The sequence below is a fragment of the Petaurus breviceps genome, unplaced genomic scaffold (genome assembly GCF_028583685.1).
Source record: "Petaurus breviceps papuanus isolate PSGF00001 unplaced genomic scaffold, PetGlider_PUasm1.0 140, whole genome shotgun sequence".
NCBI classification, from domain to species: Eukaryota; Metazoa; Chordata; class Mammalia; order Diprotodontia; family Petauridae; genus Petaurus; species Petaurus breviceps.
In genome coordinates, this window is record NW_027185698.1 from 27,149,640 (window position 1) to 27,166,688 (window position 17,049).

General features: G+C 37.9%; 2 protein-coding genes across 2 annotated transcripts in view; both read right to left on the bottom strand.

Annotated features, from left to right (window-relative positions):
- Positions 1–17,049, bottom strand: part of CC2D2A (coiled-coil and C2 domain containing 2A) — a 342,921-nt gene that overhangs the window by 176,687 nt on the left and 149,185 nt on the right. The window lies entirely within an intron of this gene.
- The window catches only part of C1QTNF7 (C1q and TNF related 7), a 109,058-nt gene that overhangs the window by 2,332 nt on the left and 89,677 nt on the right, over positions 1–17,049 (bottom strand). Inside the window, exon 2 of the mRNA XM_069069527.1 lies at positions 1,428–1,673. Within this exon, the coding sequence (XP_068925628.1) occupies positions 1,428–1,665 (238 nt within the window). The 5' untranslated portion in view covers positions 1,666–1,673. The remainder of the gene's footprint in view (positions 1–1,427; positions 1,674–17,049) is intronic.

Genomic DNA, 17,049 nt, shown 5'->3' on the forward strand with positions numbered 1-17,049 from the left:
TAATTTATATCTGCAAAGCTTGTATCACAAGATCTCTTGAAATGCACAGACCTTAGTTCATAATTGAAGGCCCTTTAGTAGAAGTATGTACCATATTAAATAACTGACGGTTTTCATAGATTCTGAATTATAAATCATTTTTATGATGGCAGATATAGATATGATTGCCATACCATGTTGTTTAAATAGATGTCAGCATATTATTTTGTACTGTTACAAAGTTTATCTATCATACACCCCTGAATATTGATTTCTATTTTCTTCTAAAATCATAGAATTACAGAGAAGACTTTATTTTATAGCTAAAGAAATTGAAGGTCCAGAAGGTAGGCCTACTAGATCCTATGTAGTTTTACTCTAGACTACCTTGCCCTTGAGGTCTGGATTTGTATTTTTTTTTATCATTTTCTCTGGGTAATATACTCAGAAATATATGTTTGCTCATTACTTCAAGGTTCTATGATTTTATCAGCATGGGCATCCCCTCCACTGACAATTACATACTCTATACTATTTTCATGGGTTGCTGTAATCAAAAGAAATACACTTCTTTGAAGGTAAATCTTCTGGTGATGAGACTTTCTGAATTTAGCTAGGCTGGTCCTTGGATAACACATAGTCCATTATGGCAGCCCTTCCAGTTTGATAGATAGAACCTGCCAGAGCTTGCAAGTTGTTGACATACTGTTTGAGAACCCATGGTCATCTCCATGTCATGAAAATGCATCAGAGTAGGACTTTACAGCAGGCAGAAATACCCAGTAGCAGTACAGAATTACTCATTCATCTAGAGTGTCTCTTAACCAGGATTTCCAAATCAGTTTGCCAACAAGATGGCTTAATATAGGATCTTAGAGATCATGTAAACCATTTTACAAATGAGTCAAATGAGACTCAGAAAGGCAAGCAACTTGCCTAAAGTCATGCAGGTGGCCAATAGCAGAACTGGGTTTTGAACCTGGATAAATTCAAAGGTCTTTCCATTATAGAACAGTGCACAGTTATTATGTGGTATCCATATAGCCTTCTGGTTATGACAGAGCAAGAGAAAAATAAGGCTGTTCTATGGTGCCACAAGAAATTTACTTTTTGATAGCTCTGGCATAGAGCTAATGCGGACTGACAGTGAAGAATAAGATTGGACAGTTAAGCTTTGTTTGTAGTGTTGTTCTTTCATACTTGAAAAATGAATTCCAGCAAAAACTCAGCAACTTATATAACTTCCCTCAGAATTTGGCACAGAGTCAGAAACAGAGGCTCCTAATTGCTATGTCTAACACATTATTTTCATAAGATCATGGTGATTAAAACAACAAAAGTAACAACAAAAGAAAAACAGGATAATTTTCCAGGTTTAGGGGAAGGAGAAAAAAGGGAAGGGGGTGTGGATGAGGGGAGGGACTTCATTGAAGATTAACTTTAATTACCTGCGGTCCCCTTTTCACCTTTTTCACCTTTCCTGCCATCTCTACCATCTCTTCCTGGAAGGCCAATACGACCGTGTGGCCCAGGTGATCCATTAGCTCCTGGGGGACCAGGAGGCCCAGGCAAACCAGGTATACTACAGATATACCTCGGGGAGTGACTTTCTCCTTTGAACTGATTACCCCGAGGTTGTCCACTTGCCCAGATGACAAAACTTGTAACATAGAGCAAGACAAACATCTTTGGCTCTGGAAAGAGACACAGATGAGCGTAAATGCATCTTCTCAGGTCTTACTTAGCGTATTGATTCTATCTGAGAGGCGATTGAATATTCGAAACATTCTATCCCCCAATTAAAAAATCTCTCCCTCCCAAATTTCTCAGACAACAATGAGCTTATTATTGATCAAGAATTCTTGGCTGTATAGGTGGGGGCCTGTTTAGAAGCTTCAAAAATAATTTAGCAGGATCTGTGAGTTACCCTTGATCTTTAAGATACAACTGGAGGAAAAAGGGTTTTTTTTTTTTTAAAGGAATCCTATTACTCTCCCCCTCTCTGATTTTATGTGTTACTCCAATTAGTGGTAATTGGAGCGATGTGTGTGTCCTGAGGGGAGACTCAATCTCTCATTTAAAATCCTTAGGCTGTAATACAATGGTGTTTTTCACATTAAGCTGCTAGAGCCTTTTCACCAGGCAAAAATTAAAGAGCAGGACTCAGTTAAAATAATGGAACTGTGCTGTGGCTGCTCTATGAAATAGATGTTCTTTCCCTTCAGCTCTGATCTAATAGGACTTTTTTTTTCCTTTGCACCAAAGCAAATATCTGAGATTGGGAGACTTGTCTTCATTACTTCCAACATTAGCTTCACACTCAGGAAAAAGGGCTGGGCAGTTTTCAGATAGTCTACTGGGAATGGTCCCAGAGCTTTGACAATATTTTTTTTGATACCTCAAAGACTACAGGTGGTTCTGACTCTTCTTAGTGGAGGGATCCTGTCTATGTGGGCCTTAGCTATTGGTGGGTGTATCCTGTGATTGTCCCGGCGGTAAGGAAACCATACAACTTCTAAAAGCACATCAGTACAGATCGGTTTTGTTTTTGACAACCAACTAAGAACAATAAGACCCATCTACCCTTTCTTATTGCCAATGGGGAATTTGTAATAGTTGCAATATGTGTCTAGAAATGTGGTCTGTTCATGAAATGACAGATAATAAAATGTAGGGAAAAAAGGGAAAAAGCATATAATTTCAGAAGTATTTCCTAGTCAATATTTCTAAGGGTGACTTGAATAATAATATGGAGTACATCCTTATCATTATTGCAGATGGCACAAAGTTGGCAGGAGTAGCTAACACACTGGATGATAGTGTCAGATTCCAAAAGGATCATGACAGATTAGAATGCTGAAGTAAACCTAATTAGATGAAATTTATTTATTTATTCCACTTAATAGTATTTTATTTTTTTCCAATTACATATAAAGATACTTTTCAACTTTCACTTTTATAATATTTTGAATTCTATTTTTTCTCTCTCCTTCTCTCCCCACCCCCAGATGTGAAACAATCTGATATAGGTTATACATGTACAATCATATTAAACATATTTCCACATTAGTGAAAGAAGAATCAGAACAAAAGGGAAAAGCCACGAGAAAGAAAAAAAAAAGAAAATGGTATTCTTCGATCTCCATTCAGACTCCACAGTTCTTTCTCTGGAGATGGATAACATTTTTCATTTTGAGTCTTTTGGAATTGCCTTGGATCATTGTACTGCTGAGAAGAGCTAAGTCTATCAAAGTTGATCATCGTGCAATGTTGCTGTTACTATGTACAATGTTCTCTTGGTTCTGTTCACTTCACTTAGCATCAGTTCATGTAAGTCATGAAATTTATATAGTAAGTATAAATATAAAGTGTTACATTTTGTCCAAAAAATCAATCTCAGAGGTACAAAATAAGGAAGGCATGACTAGATAACAATCTCACTGAAATAGTTTTGGGGGTTTTAATGGATTGTAAACTAAATAGGAATTAATATTTTGATATGGTAGCCAAAATGGAAGCAATCTTAAGTAGTCTTAAGAAAGTCATAGTATTTAGAACAAGAGAAGGAAAGATTTTCTATACTTTACTCTTACCATATCTGAAGTAATGGGTTCAACTGGTTGCCACATTTTAGGAAGGATATAGACAAGTTAGAGAGTATCTGGACAAGGGCAGCCAGGATGGAAAAAGGACTTGAGTTTATGCCATAAGTCATTGGATTGATGTATCTAGGGATTTAGTTTATAGAAGGAAACATACACCAAGATCATAAGAATTGCTTTCAAGTATATGGAAACTGTAACATGAAAGTTAGACGGCAGCTAGGTGGCACAGTGAATAGAGGATGGGGCTAGGAATCAAGAACACTCATCTTCCTGAGTTCAAAGTTGTCCTCAGATAGTGACCCTCTTTGCCTCGGTTTCTTCATCTGTGAAATGAACTGGAGAAGGAAATGGCAAACCACTCCAGTATCTTTGCCAAGAAAAACCCCAAATAGGGTCATGGAGAGTCTGAAACAATTCAACAACAGCAACAGCAAAGCATGAAAGTAGGATTGAAATTATTCTGTTGGAGCCCAGAAGGCAGGACTCAGAGCAATGGATGGAAGTCATAAAGAGGTGAATTTGTCTTGATAGGATAAACTTCCTGTAATTAAAGCTACCTAGAAATGAAATGAACTGCCTCAGGAAGTAGTGGGCTTCTCTTCCTAGAGATCTTTAACAATATTTTAGCAATTACCTATCAGTGATCCTCTGAGGTCCCTACTAATTCTATGTTCTGGTGTTCTGTGTCTATATCAGCACCATCATTCAATAGCAGTGGGGGCCAGAGGAAGATACACCAAATTTATTAATTAGCATCATGCTTTTATTAAGAAGTGATGAGTAATGATAATGTAATTTGATTGAACACAAACATGACAAAACTACCTACCTAACCAAAATCCAATCTTATTCGTTAAGAACATATATTTCTTCACTGGCTATATAGCTTAGTCCAAAATAAGACCCCCAAAACACTTGTTGTTTTGCTGACCTAGATTATATTAAGACATCTGTTGACTAAGTAAACTCATTAGATTTGCCCACTATTGTTTATCATTTATAAAATAAAAGAAATTCCCAAACGTGTTCCAGATTAAATAAATATGAGGAAACAGGTTTTCAAAATAATGAGATGAAAAAGATTTGTTTAAAAGGTAGAAATTCCTTAGATGTTACACGATTAGTTTTCCTTCCTTCTAAAAGACTTAATAGTCTAAGTAGGCTTTGAAAAGGTATTTGAAAGATGAAAATAAACTGGCTTGGATTAGTACAATGAAGCTATTTTTAGCACAGGCATAAAATGAGAACCTTTAGAGAAGATAGAAGCTGAGAATGGATGAAATGGTTCAATGAATAAACAATTATGGAATCTGGGAATATCAGAGTTGGAAGGGACATTGGGTGTTCTCTAGTGCATGATGTATGGGCTTAGGCAGTGTGGTACAATGCAAAAGGAAGAGAATTTGGAGTAGTTACTCTGGGTTTGAATTTTAGCTCAGACACTAGTTGTGTGATGATAGACAGGTCACTTTACATCACTAAGTCTCAGTTTTCTCTTGTACTACATATCTTTCAGAGTTTTGGTAAGGAAAGTTGTGAAAATTTTAAGGCACTATATGAATGTGACTTTTTTTCATCCATTTTTTCTAGTTGGACTTGGGATTTCACTGATATGGAGAATTAGCAGTGTGGAAACTATTTCTGTAGATCAATGGGGCAGCTGAGTGGCACAGTAGATAAAGCACTGGGTCTGCTGTCAGAAGACCTGAGTTGAAATCTGGCCTCAGACACTTACTAGCTGTATGACCCTGGTAAAGTCACTTAACCCTATTTGCCTCAGTTTCCTCATCTGTAAAATAAACTGGAGAAGTAAATGTCAAACCATCCCAGTATCTTCACCAAGAAAATCCCAATGGCATCACAAAGTGTTGGACATGACTGAAAACAACTAAATAATAAAAATAGATCAGAAGGTCATTTGGGGCACTTGTCCATAGTCATCTAGAGGTTCTATGTATGAGGGAAGACTTGACCACAGATTGGCTCTCTATCCATTGTACTGTACTGCCTTTCCAATATGAGTTATTGTTATCATCATTAATAGGAATCTCTGCTTAAATAATTACAATGAAGGGAAATCAGTATCTAAACCTGAAGTAGGGAAGTCAGACCCAAAAGAAAACCATAGGAAGTAATCAAGGGAAATGATTTAGGCAATGCTATTCACATGGACTGGTATAAAGTTAGGAAAGAATCAAGGAAACTTATAATAACAAAGGTTACTTGTATGCAAAAAGGACTTGAGTTCTAGGAAGTAAGATGAATTTTAAAAGATATTATCAAGAAAGAAATGGTAATCCTTGGTGACAGCAGCAAAGAGGTGCTGAAAGGGAGAAGCTGAAAATAACAAGATTGCATACTAACAGAATGAGAACATCAAGATTGCATGTTTAAAAAATGAAAAGAGAAAGATAATTACCAAATGGAGGTCAAAACATAGAGGAAGAGACAATATGTAGACACTATTTTTTCTTATGCTAACTTTACTTACTGATATGTGTAAAAAGGATATATGAAATTAAGAGAGCAGGGACTGTCCCAGAGATCAGTTAAGAGGCTGGTTCCAGGCTGAAATAATGAGGCCCTGGTGATAGCTATCTGAGAAGGAAATGGCAAATCATTCCAGTATGTTTGCCAAGAAAACCTCAAATGGGGTCACGGAGAGTTGGACATGACTGCAAACAACTGAACAACAAAATATGTTAAAAGGAGTCTGGAAAAATGTATATAGAGAGCAGTTTTAAAATAATAATTCATCAATCAGTGAATATTTATTATCTACTATGTACCAAGCATTAATCTAAGCCCAGTGAATGGCACAATGGAAGGCAAAAGACAATCTCTTTTCTCAAGGAGCTCATAGTCTAATAAGGGAGTCAATATGAAAGCAAAACATGTACAAACAAAATACATACAGGATAAATTGTAAACAATTTACAGAGAGAAGGGACTAGAATGAAAGGGGATCAAAAGGCTTCCTGGGGAAGATGAGATTTTATCTGGGACTTGAAAAGAGCCAGGGAAACCAGGAGGGGAATATGAGCAGAAAGAGTATTAAATGGGTAGTGGAGGCAGTCAAGACTATGGAATTTCCTTAATTCAACAGACAAGCCTTCTCTACTATTGAGAGACATTGCATTAGATATCATAAAGGTTGCAGAAAAGTGAAAGACAAGGTCTCTGCTTTCCAAAAGAGCTAAAATCTAGTTGATGTGGTAAGATAGCATGGAACAGTGTAAAGAATTTGGGTTTGGGTGTCAGAGGACTTGGGTTTGAATTCCACATGTACCAATTATGACCTGTGTGATCTTGGGCAAGTCACAACATCAACATCATCATTATTACCATCACCACCACCACCACCATCATCATTATCTCCATCACTACCACCACCACCACTATCATCATCACCATCATCACTATCATAATCATCATTATCACCATCACCATCATCACCATCACCACCACAACCACCATCATCATTATCACCATCATCATCATCATCATCACCACCACCACCATCATCATTATCACCATCACCATCATCATCACCACTACCACCACCATCATCATCATCACCATCATCACCATCATCATAATCATCATCATCATCACATCATAATCATCATCACCACCACCACCACCACCATCATCATTATCACCATCACCATCATCATACCACTACCACCACCATCATCATCATCACCATCATCATAATCATCATCACCACCACCACCATCATCATCACCACCACCACCATCATCATCATCATTATCACCATCATCACCATCATCATAATCACCATCACCACCACCACCACCATCATCATCATTGCCACCATCATCATTTATAAAGCTTCAAGATTTACAAAGTGCTTTACATATGTTTCTCATCTATCCTTAACCTTTGTGGGATAGATATTAACCCTACTTTACAGATGAGGAAACAGAGGTTGAGAGAGATTTAGTGACTTGTCCAGGGTCACATAGTTTAGCAAGATTTGATTTCAGGTGTTCCTGACTCTAACTCTAGTACCATTTAACTGTTCTTCTCTAGGCCTTGGTCCCCTCATCTATGAGGAAATTGAACTAGCTTCTGATGTCCTTTCTAGCTTTAAATCCATGGTTAGAGTGTGTCATGAAGATAACTCATGTAGTGTTGTGAAGGATGAACTGGAGAAGGGAGAGATTAGAGACAGGTATGCCACTTGAGAGAATATCACAATAGTCAAGGCAAGAGAACTGCAGCAAAAGGAGGAAGTCCCTGAAAAAAATCATCCCCTAGACTTAAAAAGGCAAGAAACTCATCATATCTGGAGCTGAGAGGGTCCTTAGCAATTAATTTCTTCGTTTTGCAACTTGAGGAAATGGAAAGATGGTAAAACGATTTGCCTAAGGCACACAAGAGAGCTTGGTTGAATGAATTTCAACAAGTGTTCATTGAATACCTACTGTGTACAAGGTACTGCACTAGGAAATGGGGACACAGAGACAGAACCAAAGCAAGCTCTAAAGGAGCTTAAATTCAACTGGAATATAATTATGCTAATTTGTTATATGACCTGTAATTGTTCCTCGTGCTCTTCAGTGCCAGAACCCTAAATGGGCTTTCCTTCCAAAATGGAAATAAAAATACCCAGAGGCCCCTGCTGTTGCACCCCAGCCTTTCTGACTGGCTTGCCAGAACATCTTGCACACCTAATGAGCTGCTATTTTGTTTGCTAATACTCAATCTGACTCTTCTATGATCTCTTGTTCTGCTCCCATGGGAGCTTGTGTCTACTTTGGATTTCCCTTTCTTCTCTGGCTCTTCTCCTGATCCTATTCTACCTGCCTTCTTCTCCCTGTTATATTCCAGACCAGACAAGGTACCTGCCCATTAACCTTTGCCCTCCATTGGATGATCACGAGATTATGCCTGTACCTTCACTTTCATATTTTTCTTATGTGAGCCCTTCTTGTCCATGCCACCTTCAGATTTTTTTTTTTTACTGTTGCGTGACTATTGTGTTTTTCTTGAAAAACATTTGTTAATATGGGTAGTGTTATTTAAGGAGGGAATAAATATTTACTAAGTGTCAATTATGTACCAGACACTGTGCTAAGGGCTTTACAAAGATTATCTTATTTGCTCTTCACAACACACCTTGGAAGAAGGTGCTATTTTCTCCATTTTACAGTTGAGAAAACTAAGGCAGATAGAGGTTAAGTGACTTACCCATGGTCACATACTTAGTTAAATGTCTAAGGTTGGATTTGAATTCAGGTCTTCTAACCTCCAGGCCCAGCAGTCTATCCATTGTACCTCCAGCTGATTAAGGACTGATATCTTATATAAATCACTTACAACAAGATAGATGATTACTAAATAACAACCTACTGGTTTGGTAGAGAGTTCAGAGGCATTGGACATAATAAATCTGGGTTGCCATCTTTCTCTGACACCTAAAAGCTGTATGACCATAGCCAAGTTGTTTAAACACTGATTTTCAGTTTCCTCATCAGTAAAATGGGGATAGAATCACAGACCTAAAGTTAGAAGGAATCTTTGAGGTTGTCGTCTCCAGACTAATCTCTACCCAAATCTTGAATCCCATTGACAACATATAAAAGCAGTGTGCCTCCAGCCTCCGTTTGAACCTTTCTAATGGCAGAGACTTCTCTCCCTTCCAAAGGATCCCATTCCATTTTTGGACACCTCTAATTACTAGTAGTCTTTGTAAAAGGTTCCAGTGAGAAACATCACCATCCAGGGAGTTAATTTCAGTTGGTTAATTCCTTTAAATATGTTCATTTACTTAAGAACAGCTTCTGTTTAATCACATCCGTTGTTCATTTCTCCTTTCTTTAAAACAACTCATTCTCTGCTGAAGAACTTGGAAATTAATGAGTTGTTTGACATCCATGAAAGATTTCTTCAGGTCTTTTTGTGCCTTGGCCAGATTATGTGTGGGTCCAATTCATATCTGCTGTGAATGTAATTTATAGCTTTCCTACTTCCTTTAAATGAATTTACTACAGGGCTGATGATATAAGGAATGTTGCATTGCAGACAAAAGGGATTATATATTTGTTTCTGTGCTGGAATGTGGGTTGCTATTTTGATTTTCTTCTTGTTCCATCTGTTTTCATCATAGACACTTTATTATGAGCTCTATCATTTTTGCCAATAGAGAATGAACACTGGAAATGCTTAGACATAAAGCTCAGATACCTGAAGCTCATTTAGTTTGTCCCTCATATTTTGCAGAGAAGGAAACTGATGATCATAGAGTTTAAGTGAATGAACCAAGAAAACACAGCTAGTAATAAATAGCAGAACTGAGTGTTGAATCCAAATATTCTGACTTAGAGTTAAGTATTTTTTTCTAGTACATTATAGAGTGAAAGACCTATCCAATTTTGATTGATCTCATGGAAACATTCTGTAAAAATATCTGTGCCAAAGACATGGTAAGCCTCAGCCATAGTGTGAAGGGACAAAGTTAAAAAGCAGAGATCCATTGGTGCTCAGGTAGCCAACAATTCCTGCAGACTCCTCTCTTTACTCATCTATGTACTAAATTCTCTAGGGTTCTGCCTTTCTGATTTCTCACTTCTCTAAGTCCCTAACTCTAAGCTTGATGATGGATCTCCTGAAATACTGACTTCTGGACTTTGTTCTGGACCTAGAATCCGTATTCATTCCCACTTTGCTGTTTAGTGGTATGTAGCAGCTGTGTTATGGTGGATAGAGAGTGCTCTGTTCTATCTTTTGAATCAAAAGATATCTGGATTTGAATCCTGGCTCTGACAATCATTAGCTGTGGAACCTTGGCTAAGTCATTTTACTTCTCAGAGTCTCATTTTCCTCATCTGTAGAATGGGCATGACAATGGTTGTTTTATACCACCAGATTAAGATACGAATAAGGTTAGAGACTTTAATAATAGGATTCTTCAGTCAATGTTGTATCCCAAAAGCTTCATGACTGTTTGTGTCCAATTTCACTTTGGTTTCACAGAACCCACCTTAACAACATTTTTTTCAATCCCTTGAGTCAAAGTGAATGATTAGTGATGACTCAGACTAGTTCTTGAGCCCTGATGGCTTTCATTCCTAAATAGCGATTTACTTCCTATTTACTGTATAAATGCTGTGGAAATAACTTCTTAACATTTTCTCTTCACTAAACCAGTTAGCATGGTTGAGTGGGATGTAATTATATTTTAGTTAATTATTAGTATATTAACTTCATAGGAAGTAGAAGACAGTGGTAGAAAAATAGGATCATTGCTTTAATTATTATTTTTTTGGTCTTTTTTTTTGGAGGTGGATAGGTAGGGCAATTGGGGTTAAATAGACTTGCCCAAGGTCATACAGCTAGTAGGTGTTAAGTGTTTGAGGCAGGATTTGAACTCAGGTCCTCCTGACTCCAGGGCTGGTTCTCTATTCACTGCACCACCTAGCTGCCCCTGCTTTAATTATTATTTTAAATATTTTCTATTCACTTTTATCATAGCACTAGTATGCTATTTATATCTTTATAATAATTTATAAGGTTATTTGGTATTCAATAAATTGATGTTTTTATTATTATATAAATGATCTATTTTAAAACCATTTTTGAGGCTATGGTCCTTTCTATGTTTATGTAGCAATCTATCTGTTATGAAATTGTAATATTTTATTAATAAAATGAAACTTCATAATCATAGCTCACATTGCAATGGTATTTATGATTCCATTGAGTCTCATATACATTGTCTCATTTGATACAACTGTATGAGGTGTCACACAAATATATTTTTCTTTTTCACAGATGAAGGAACTAAGACTCAGAGACTTGCCCAAGGTCATATATTGTAATTACAGTTAGTATATTTAGGTAGCAGGATCAGAACCCAAACATAGGTATTTTGACATTACTAAATCCAATGCTTTCTCCACTCAGCGCTTCTGCCTCCAAAGCCAGTGCTTCCTCCGTTACACTTGAATTTTTCTTTTCTTGAGACTGGCATGTTGTTTTCATTTAGCTGAAAGCTGAACAAATTTAGAAAATGATGTTCCAGTGGAAGATTGAAAAATTACTCTCTGTTGGTGGCTTCCCTCAACAGAGGGAGGCTTCAGGACAGTGGCAAAGTCTCTCTCCTTCTATAATCACTCTTGAAATTTCATCATTAAAAATTTAACCTGTCGGGTCTTTAAGCCTTTTGGTTTTAGGGGACAGGGATTTAACCTGTGATTTCATTGGTACAGAAAACTCAGAGTAAAGTCAGTCTTTCTGACTTTTCAGGCACCTTCTTTCTACCTTACAGTTGGAGAGAGTTGCTAAGATAGCACTTAAGAAGTTAAATGGGGCAGCTAGGTGGTGCAGTGAATAGAGCACTGGCCATGGAGTCAGGAGGACCTGAGTTCAAATCCGACCTCAGACACTTAACACTTACTATCTGTGTGACCTTGGGCAAGTCACTTAACCCCAATTGCCCTCCAAAAAAAAGTTAAATAATTTGCCTAGGGTTCTACCGCCAGTATGTGTCAGAAATGGGACTTGAACTCAGGTCTTATTCTATGTATGTTTAGTTCTGTGTAATCATAAAGTCTCATAAAATGTCAGCTACTGTTTTTATTATTTATTAATTATTGGTAGTAGTAGTAACTATACAAAAAGCAAATAACACGTTAAGCCAGCTAATACCCTTCTTGGAATTATAACCATCTAAGAGTAAGGCTCAATGGAAATGAGACAGTGACTGGAGTCAGCAGGAGGTCCCCAAATGGGGGTGGGGGTGGGAGAAAAGGGATTGAAAGACAAAAGACGACAACAACAGCAACAACTAGGGGAGAAACAACCAGATAAACTTGTTCTATTTTACAGCTTTCCCCCGACGAGCTCTGACCGAGGAGGGGAGAAATGGTGCCCAAATACTACTGTCCTAGTTTTCTTGCTTAAACTAACCCTTAGATTCCAGGAAATGGATGAGAGTCTCTGGGGTGTGATCTGGGATGACTTCAGAGCCCAGATCTGAGAGGGTAGGGGCACATAGCTATTGCTAGCTGCCTTAGACTGCTTAGCCTAAGAAATCTGAGAACCACAATGGTAGTGGTTTGGTGGTTGGTACGAGAGTGAAGTCTTAGACCTCTGACTTCAAGGTCAGAGTTCTTTGCATTATTCTCAAACATTTCTTCCTTGAAAGCTGGAATCCCCAAAGAAATTAATTTCCATTTTCAGACTGAATCTGGGGAATTCTCTGCAGAAGATAATTTTGTTATTACGCGGACACCTAATTCAGTATGTCAGCAGTATGATATGGCTACTCAGAAGACAAAGCATACTTGGACTATGTTTGTAAAAGTGTGGCATTCAGAGTGTGGATAATGATGGGGTTGCTGAAATCTCTCCTGGACAGTCCACATTTGAAACAGATTTTTCAGTTCTGTGACCACATTTTGGGAAGGTTATTGATAGACTGTATAGAGAAGAGGCAGCTAGGTGACACAGGGGATGCCAGGCCTGGAGTCAGGAAGACTTAGTGTTCCTGAGTTCACATCTGGTCTCAGATATTTTACTAGCTGTGTGACCCTGGGCAAGTAACTTAACCCAGTTTGCCTTAGTTTCCTCATCTGTAAAGTGAACTGGATAATGAAATGGCAAACCACTCCAGTGTCTTTGCCAAGAAAACCCCAAATGGGGTCATGAAGTGTTGGACATGACTGAACAGTAAAAACGAACAACAGAGAAGAGGGATCACAATGGCGAGGCTATTCAGAACAATGTCATTTGAGGATATTTGGAGGAATTGAGAATATATAGCATGGAGAAGAATTGGAAGGGAGAGAGGGAAAGGAACATGAAACTCTTCTGGGCTGGCTCGTGGAAAGGGATTCGTTTTGTGCTCTGGCTTCAGAGAACAGCACTAACTGGCTGTGGCTTGTTCTTCATTCTCTAAGAGGACTATGGCATCAGGAAGGTGATGTGCTGACTTGTAAGTGAATTGGATTGAAGTGAGGGAGCTTTGTGCAAAGTTACTAGCCTCACTTTCCCTTCCAGAATCATCTGGATCCAGTGGCAAGATATATATCAGGATGACTGGAGATGGTCGTGATGCAGTGGGGGACCTTGGTCTTTTTAAGCTAAGGTCTTTTCCAGTTCTCACTTTGACTGAGCTGATGCCCATTCAGTGATTAGGGCAGTTTAAGAAGTGAGCCAGAGGATGGCCCCTTTAATAAAAATAAAAAAAATCAAACTGGGAAGGGAAGACCCTCAGGATTTCTGACCAAAACAGAAGCAATTTATATGTACTCTGAGCCATCTGGACCCAGATAATAACCATTAAATGGTGCTTGGGTAGGGACTTATTGCTGATCAGTCAATGAGAGCCAGAGTGTATTGGGTTTAAGGCATGATGTTTAAGAAAGAAATCTAGCCAGTAAACCCCAAGATATCTAGGTAGGTTTCAGCCTTCAAAATTTACCTTCCTTTTGGCAGAGCACCCTCAGGTAAGGGCATGATACCCCGTGTGTGGAGAAGAGATGAGAGGGGAAGGGAGAAAATGGGAGGGAAGGAGAGGAAATGAGAAGAGAGTTTTGTCCTTCATTCTCAGAGGACCATGACATCAGGAAGCTGGGATCAAGAGGTTGACAACAATGGGAAAGAAGATTTTGACTTAGCTGGGCCTTTATTACTGCTTGACCATCTTTTGAATTTTACTCTTTATATAAATTCCCACAAATTGTTTCTTCTTTCCTCTCATCAATTAAATCTCTTCTCTCTATACTTTTACCAGATGATCCGTCCTCTTATTTAGCCTTTACTTTTGAATCAGCCTATCATTTATTTTCTCCTGAGAAGATAAAGGTAACTCCCTCATCTCATTCCTCAAATTTTCTCAGCATCATCACCTTCTTTCTTCTCCTTTCATATCCATTAATCATCCAAGTTAATCCATCTCTCAGCACATTTGATCATGTTCTCCACCTCACCACCTTGAGGAATTAACTTCAGTAAATATAATTACCACAGTCATACATCATTAAACTCTTCCATTCCATTAAATGCCTTCCTTCTACTTACAAACAGGCTCAGGTTTTCCCAGTACTTAAAACAACAACAAAACCCAAAGTAACTGCACCCTGTTTGAGTCTTCTATCCAGTGTTTAGCTTATCTCTTTATTCCCCTTTAACCAAATTGTCTGTCCTCAGTATCTCTACTTCCTGACTATCCACTCTGTCCTCAAACCCTTGTAGTTGGGTTTCTGTCACCATCATTGATGTTACCTCTAAAGTTCCAACCTCTAAAGGCAAATGCTTTCTCAGGTCTCTTTATCTGCAGCCTTTAATGCTATTGGCCACCAAACTCTCTTGATTTTAGAAACGTGGCCCTGCTGGTTGTACTCTGATCTTTCTTTCTTCATTGCTAACTCTTTAATCACATTGTGATCCTTTAAGGTAAATATTTCCCAAGAGTCTGTCCTTGACCCTCTTCTTTTCTATCTCTACACTCTCTTTCAGCAATTTCATTCACTTCCATGATTTCAGCTACAACCTCTAAGCAGATAACTACCAAATCTATTGTTTCCTGTGCTACCTTCTGAGTTCCAAACCTGAGACTCTAATTGCCTACAAGACATCTAGAATCCAATATCCCACCATCACATCCAAATCAATATGTGCCAAACTAGAAAAGTCTTTCTCCTACATAGATCCAGTAATGGCAATACTTTTTTGCTCAAACATCTTCAGCAGCTCCCAAGAGCTTCTTGTCTGGCCTTATCTAGCATTCAAGACATCTTCAGTCTGTTTCTCTTTGTACAGTTCATCTTTCATCCACATTGGAATTTTTTTTGTCTCCGTGGCATCTGTGCTCAGTAGGCTCTGTGACTTATTTAGGCTGTTTCCCATCTTTCCTGCAATATCTTCCTTTCCCTCCATTGCTTGCTAAATTCTTATAAATATTTAAATATATTCTTTATGAATGCTTTAGATTTATTACTCACATAATGCTTCATTTATTAAACCTTCCCTGGTTGTGCATCCTTTTCCCCCGCACTTCTCTAATGAACTTTTAATGTTTTATTGTGTATTAAAGTTAGCTGTGTATCTGCTCCCCCAGCTAGAGAGTACATTCTATTAGGACAAAGACTTTTATTTAAACTTTGTGCTTTCCTTAGAATCCAGCACAGTATTCTTTGTGGAATAGGCACTTAATGTTTTTGAAATGAATGAATGAAAGGAAGAGCTTTGTGACAGTTCAAGCCTGATGAGGATGGATTCTATAACCTCTGTAGAAGGCAAGTTTCTGATCACAGAGGCTTGTTCAATGTTTTTTGTTTTTGTCTCTTTAGCACCTAGCACAGTGTCTAGCAGGCCCTTAAGAAATGCTTAGCACTTGATTTATTGTTGGGCAAATTGTAAGTATTTATGTTAGGAAAAAGACACTGTACTAACTGAATACCTTGGTCTCTTTCAAGATTATGATTCTGTCAGTTAAGAAAATCATGATAGTAGGAGTTTATGGATGTAATAACATCAGTCCATCATTGGTGTGGATACTGCTTCACCAATGCCAGCTGTACTCCTTGTAGGCTATAGTTGATAGTCTTCATCAGTTGCAGGGCTGAATGAATTCGTATTCTGGTGTTCATGGATTCCTGGTGACCTCTCTCTAAATTTGTCTAAGTTGTCCTCAGATGAAAGACAGTCTATTGCCAGGCTTATAATTGAAACCTTTCTGCCTTGCAGGGGCCTTTTACTTTGCTGCCATAGTCATTAAGAGCCCAAGGTCACCTTCCATGCAATGATAAGGCATCTGAAGAGGACTTGTGTATTTAAGAAAAACGTGGTATATAATCTTTCTCCTTTCTTTCAAGTTGAATTTATGTGTAATAAAATGATTTTTCATATACTTTTATATAGTATTACTTTTGATGAGTATATTTCAGGTCTCCAGTTAGATGGCACAGTGGTTAGGCCCAGAATCAGGAAGACTGAGTTCAAATCTGACCTCAGACACTTACTAGCTGTGTGACCCTGGGAAAATTATTTAACCGAATTTGCCTCAGTTTCTCACCTATAAAATGAGCTGGAGAAGGAAATGGTAGACCATTCCAGTATCTCTGCCAAGAAAACCCAAATAAGGCCATGAAGAGGTGGACATGACTAAAACAAAAACCAACCTAATAGTAACAACATGTCAGTTATAATCCTCTCTCTTCTGCCTTATTTCTAAAAGATTACCTTTACTTATTTCAAAACAAGGGAATTTAATGGTGTTAGATTACATCAAGATGTCCAACACCCTGAAACTTCATGGGCTTTAAGGCCTTGTAGCCTAAAATTGAGTAATTTTACTTAGGTAAGACAAATTTTGACTATGAAGAAATTTATTCACAGGCTTCATCCATCCATCGATCTATCTGTCTATCTATCTATCTATCTATCTATCTATCTATCTATCTATCTATCTATCTATCTATCTATCTATCTA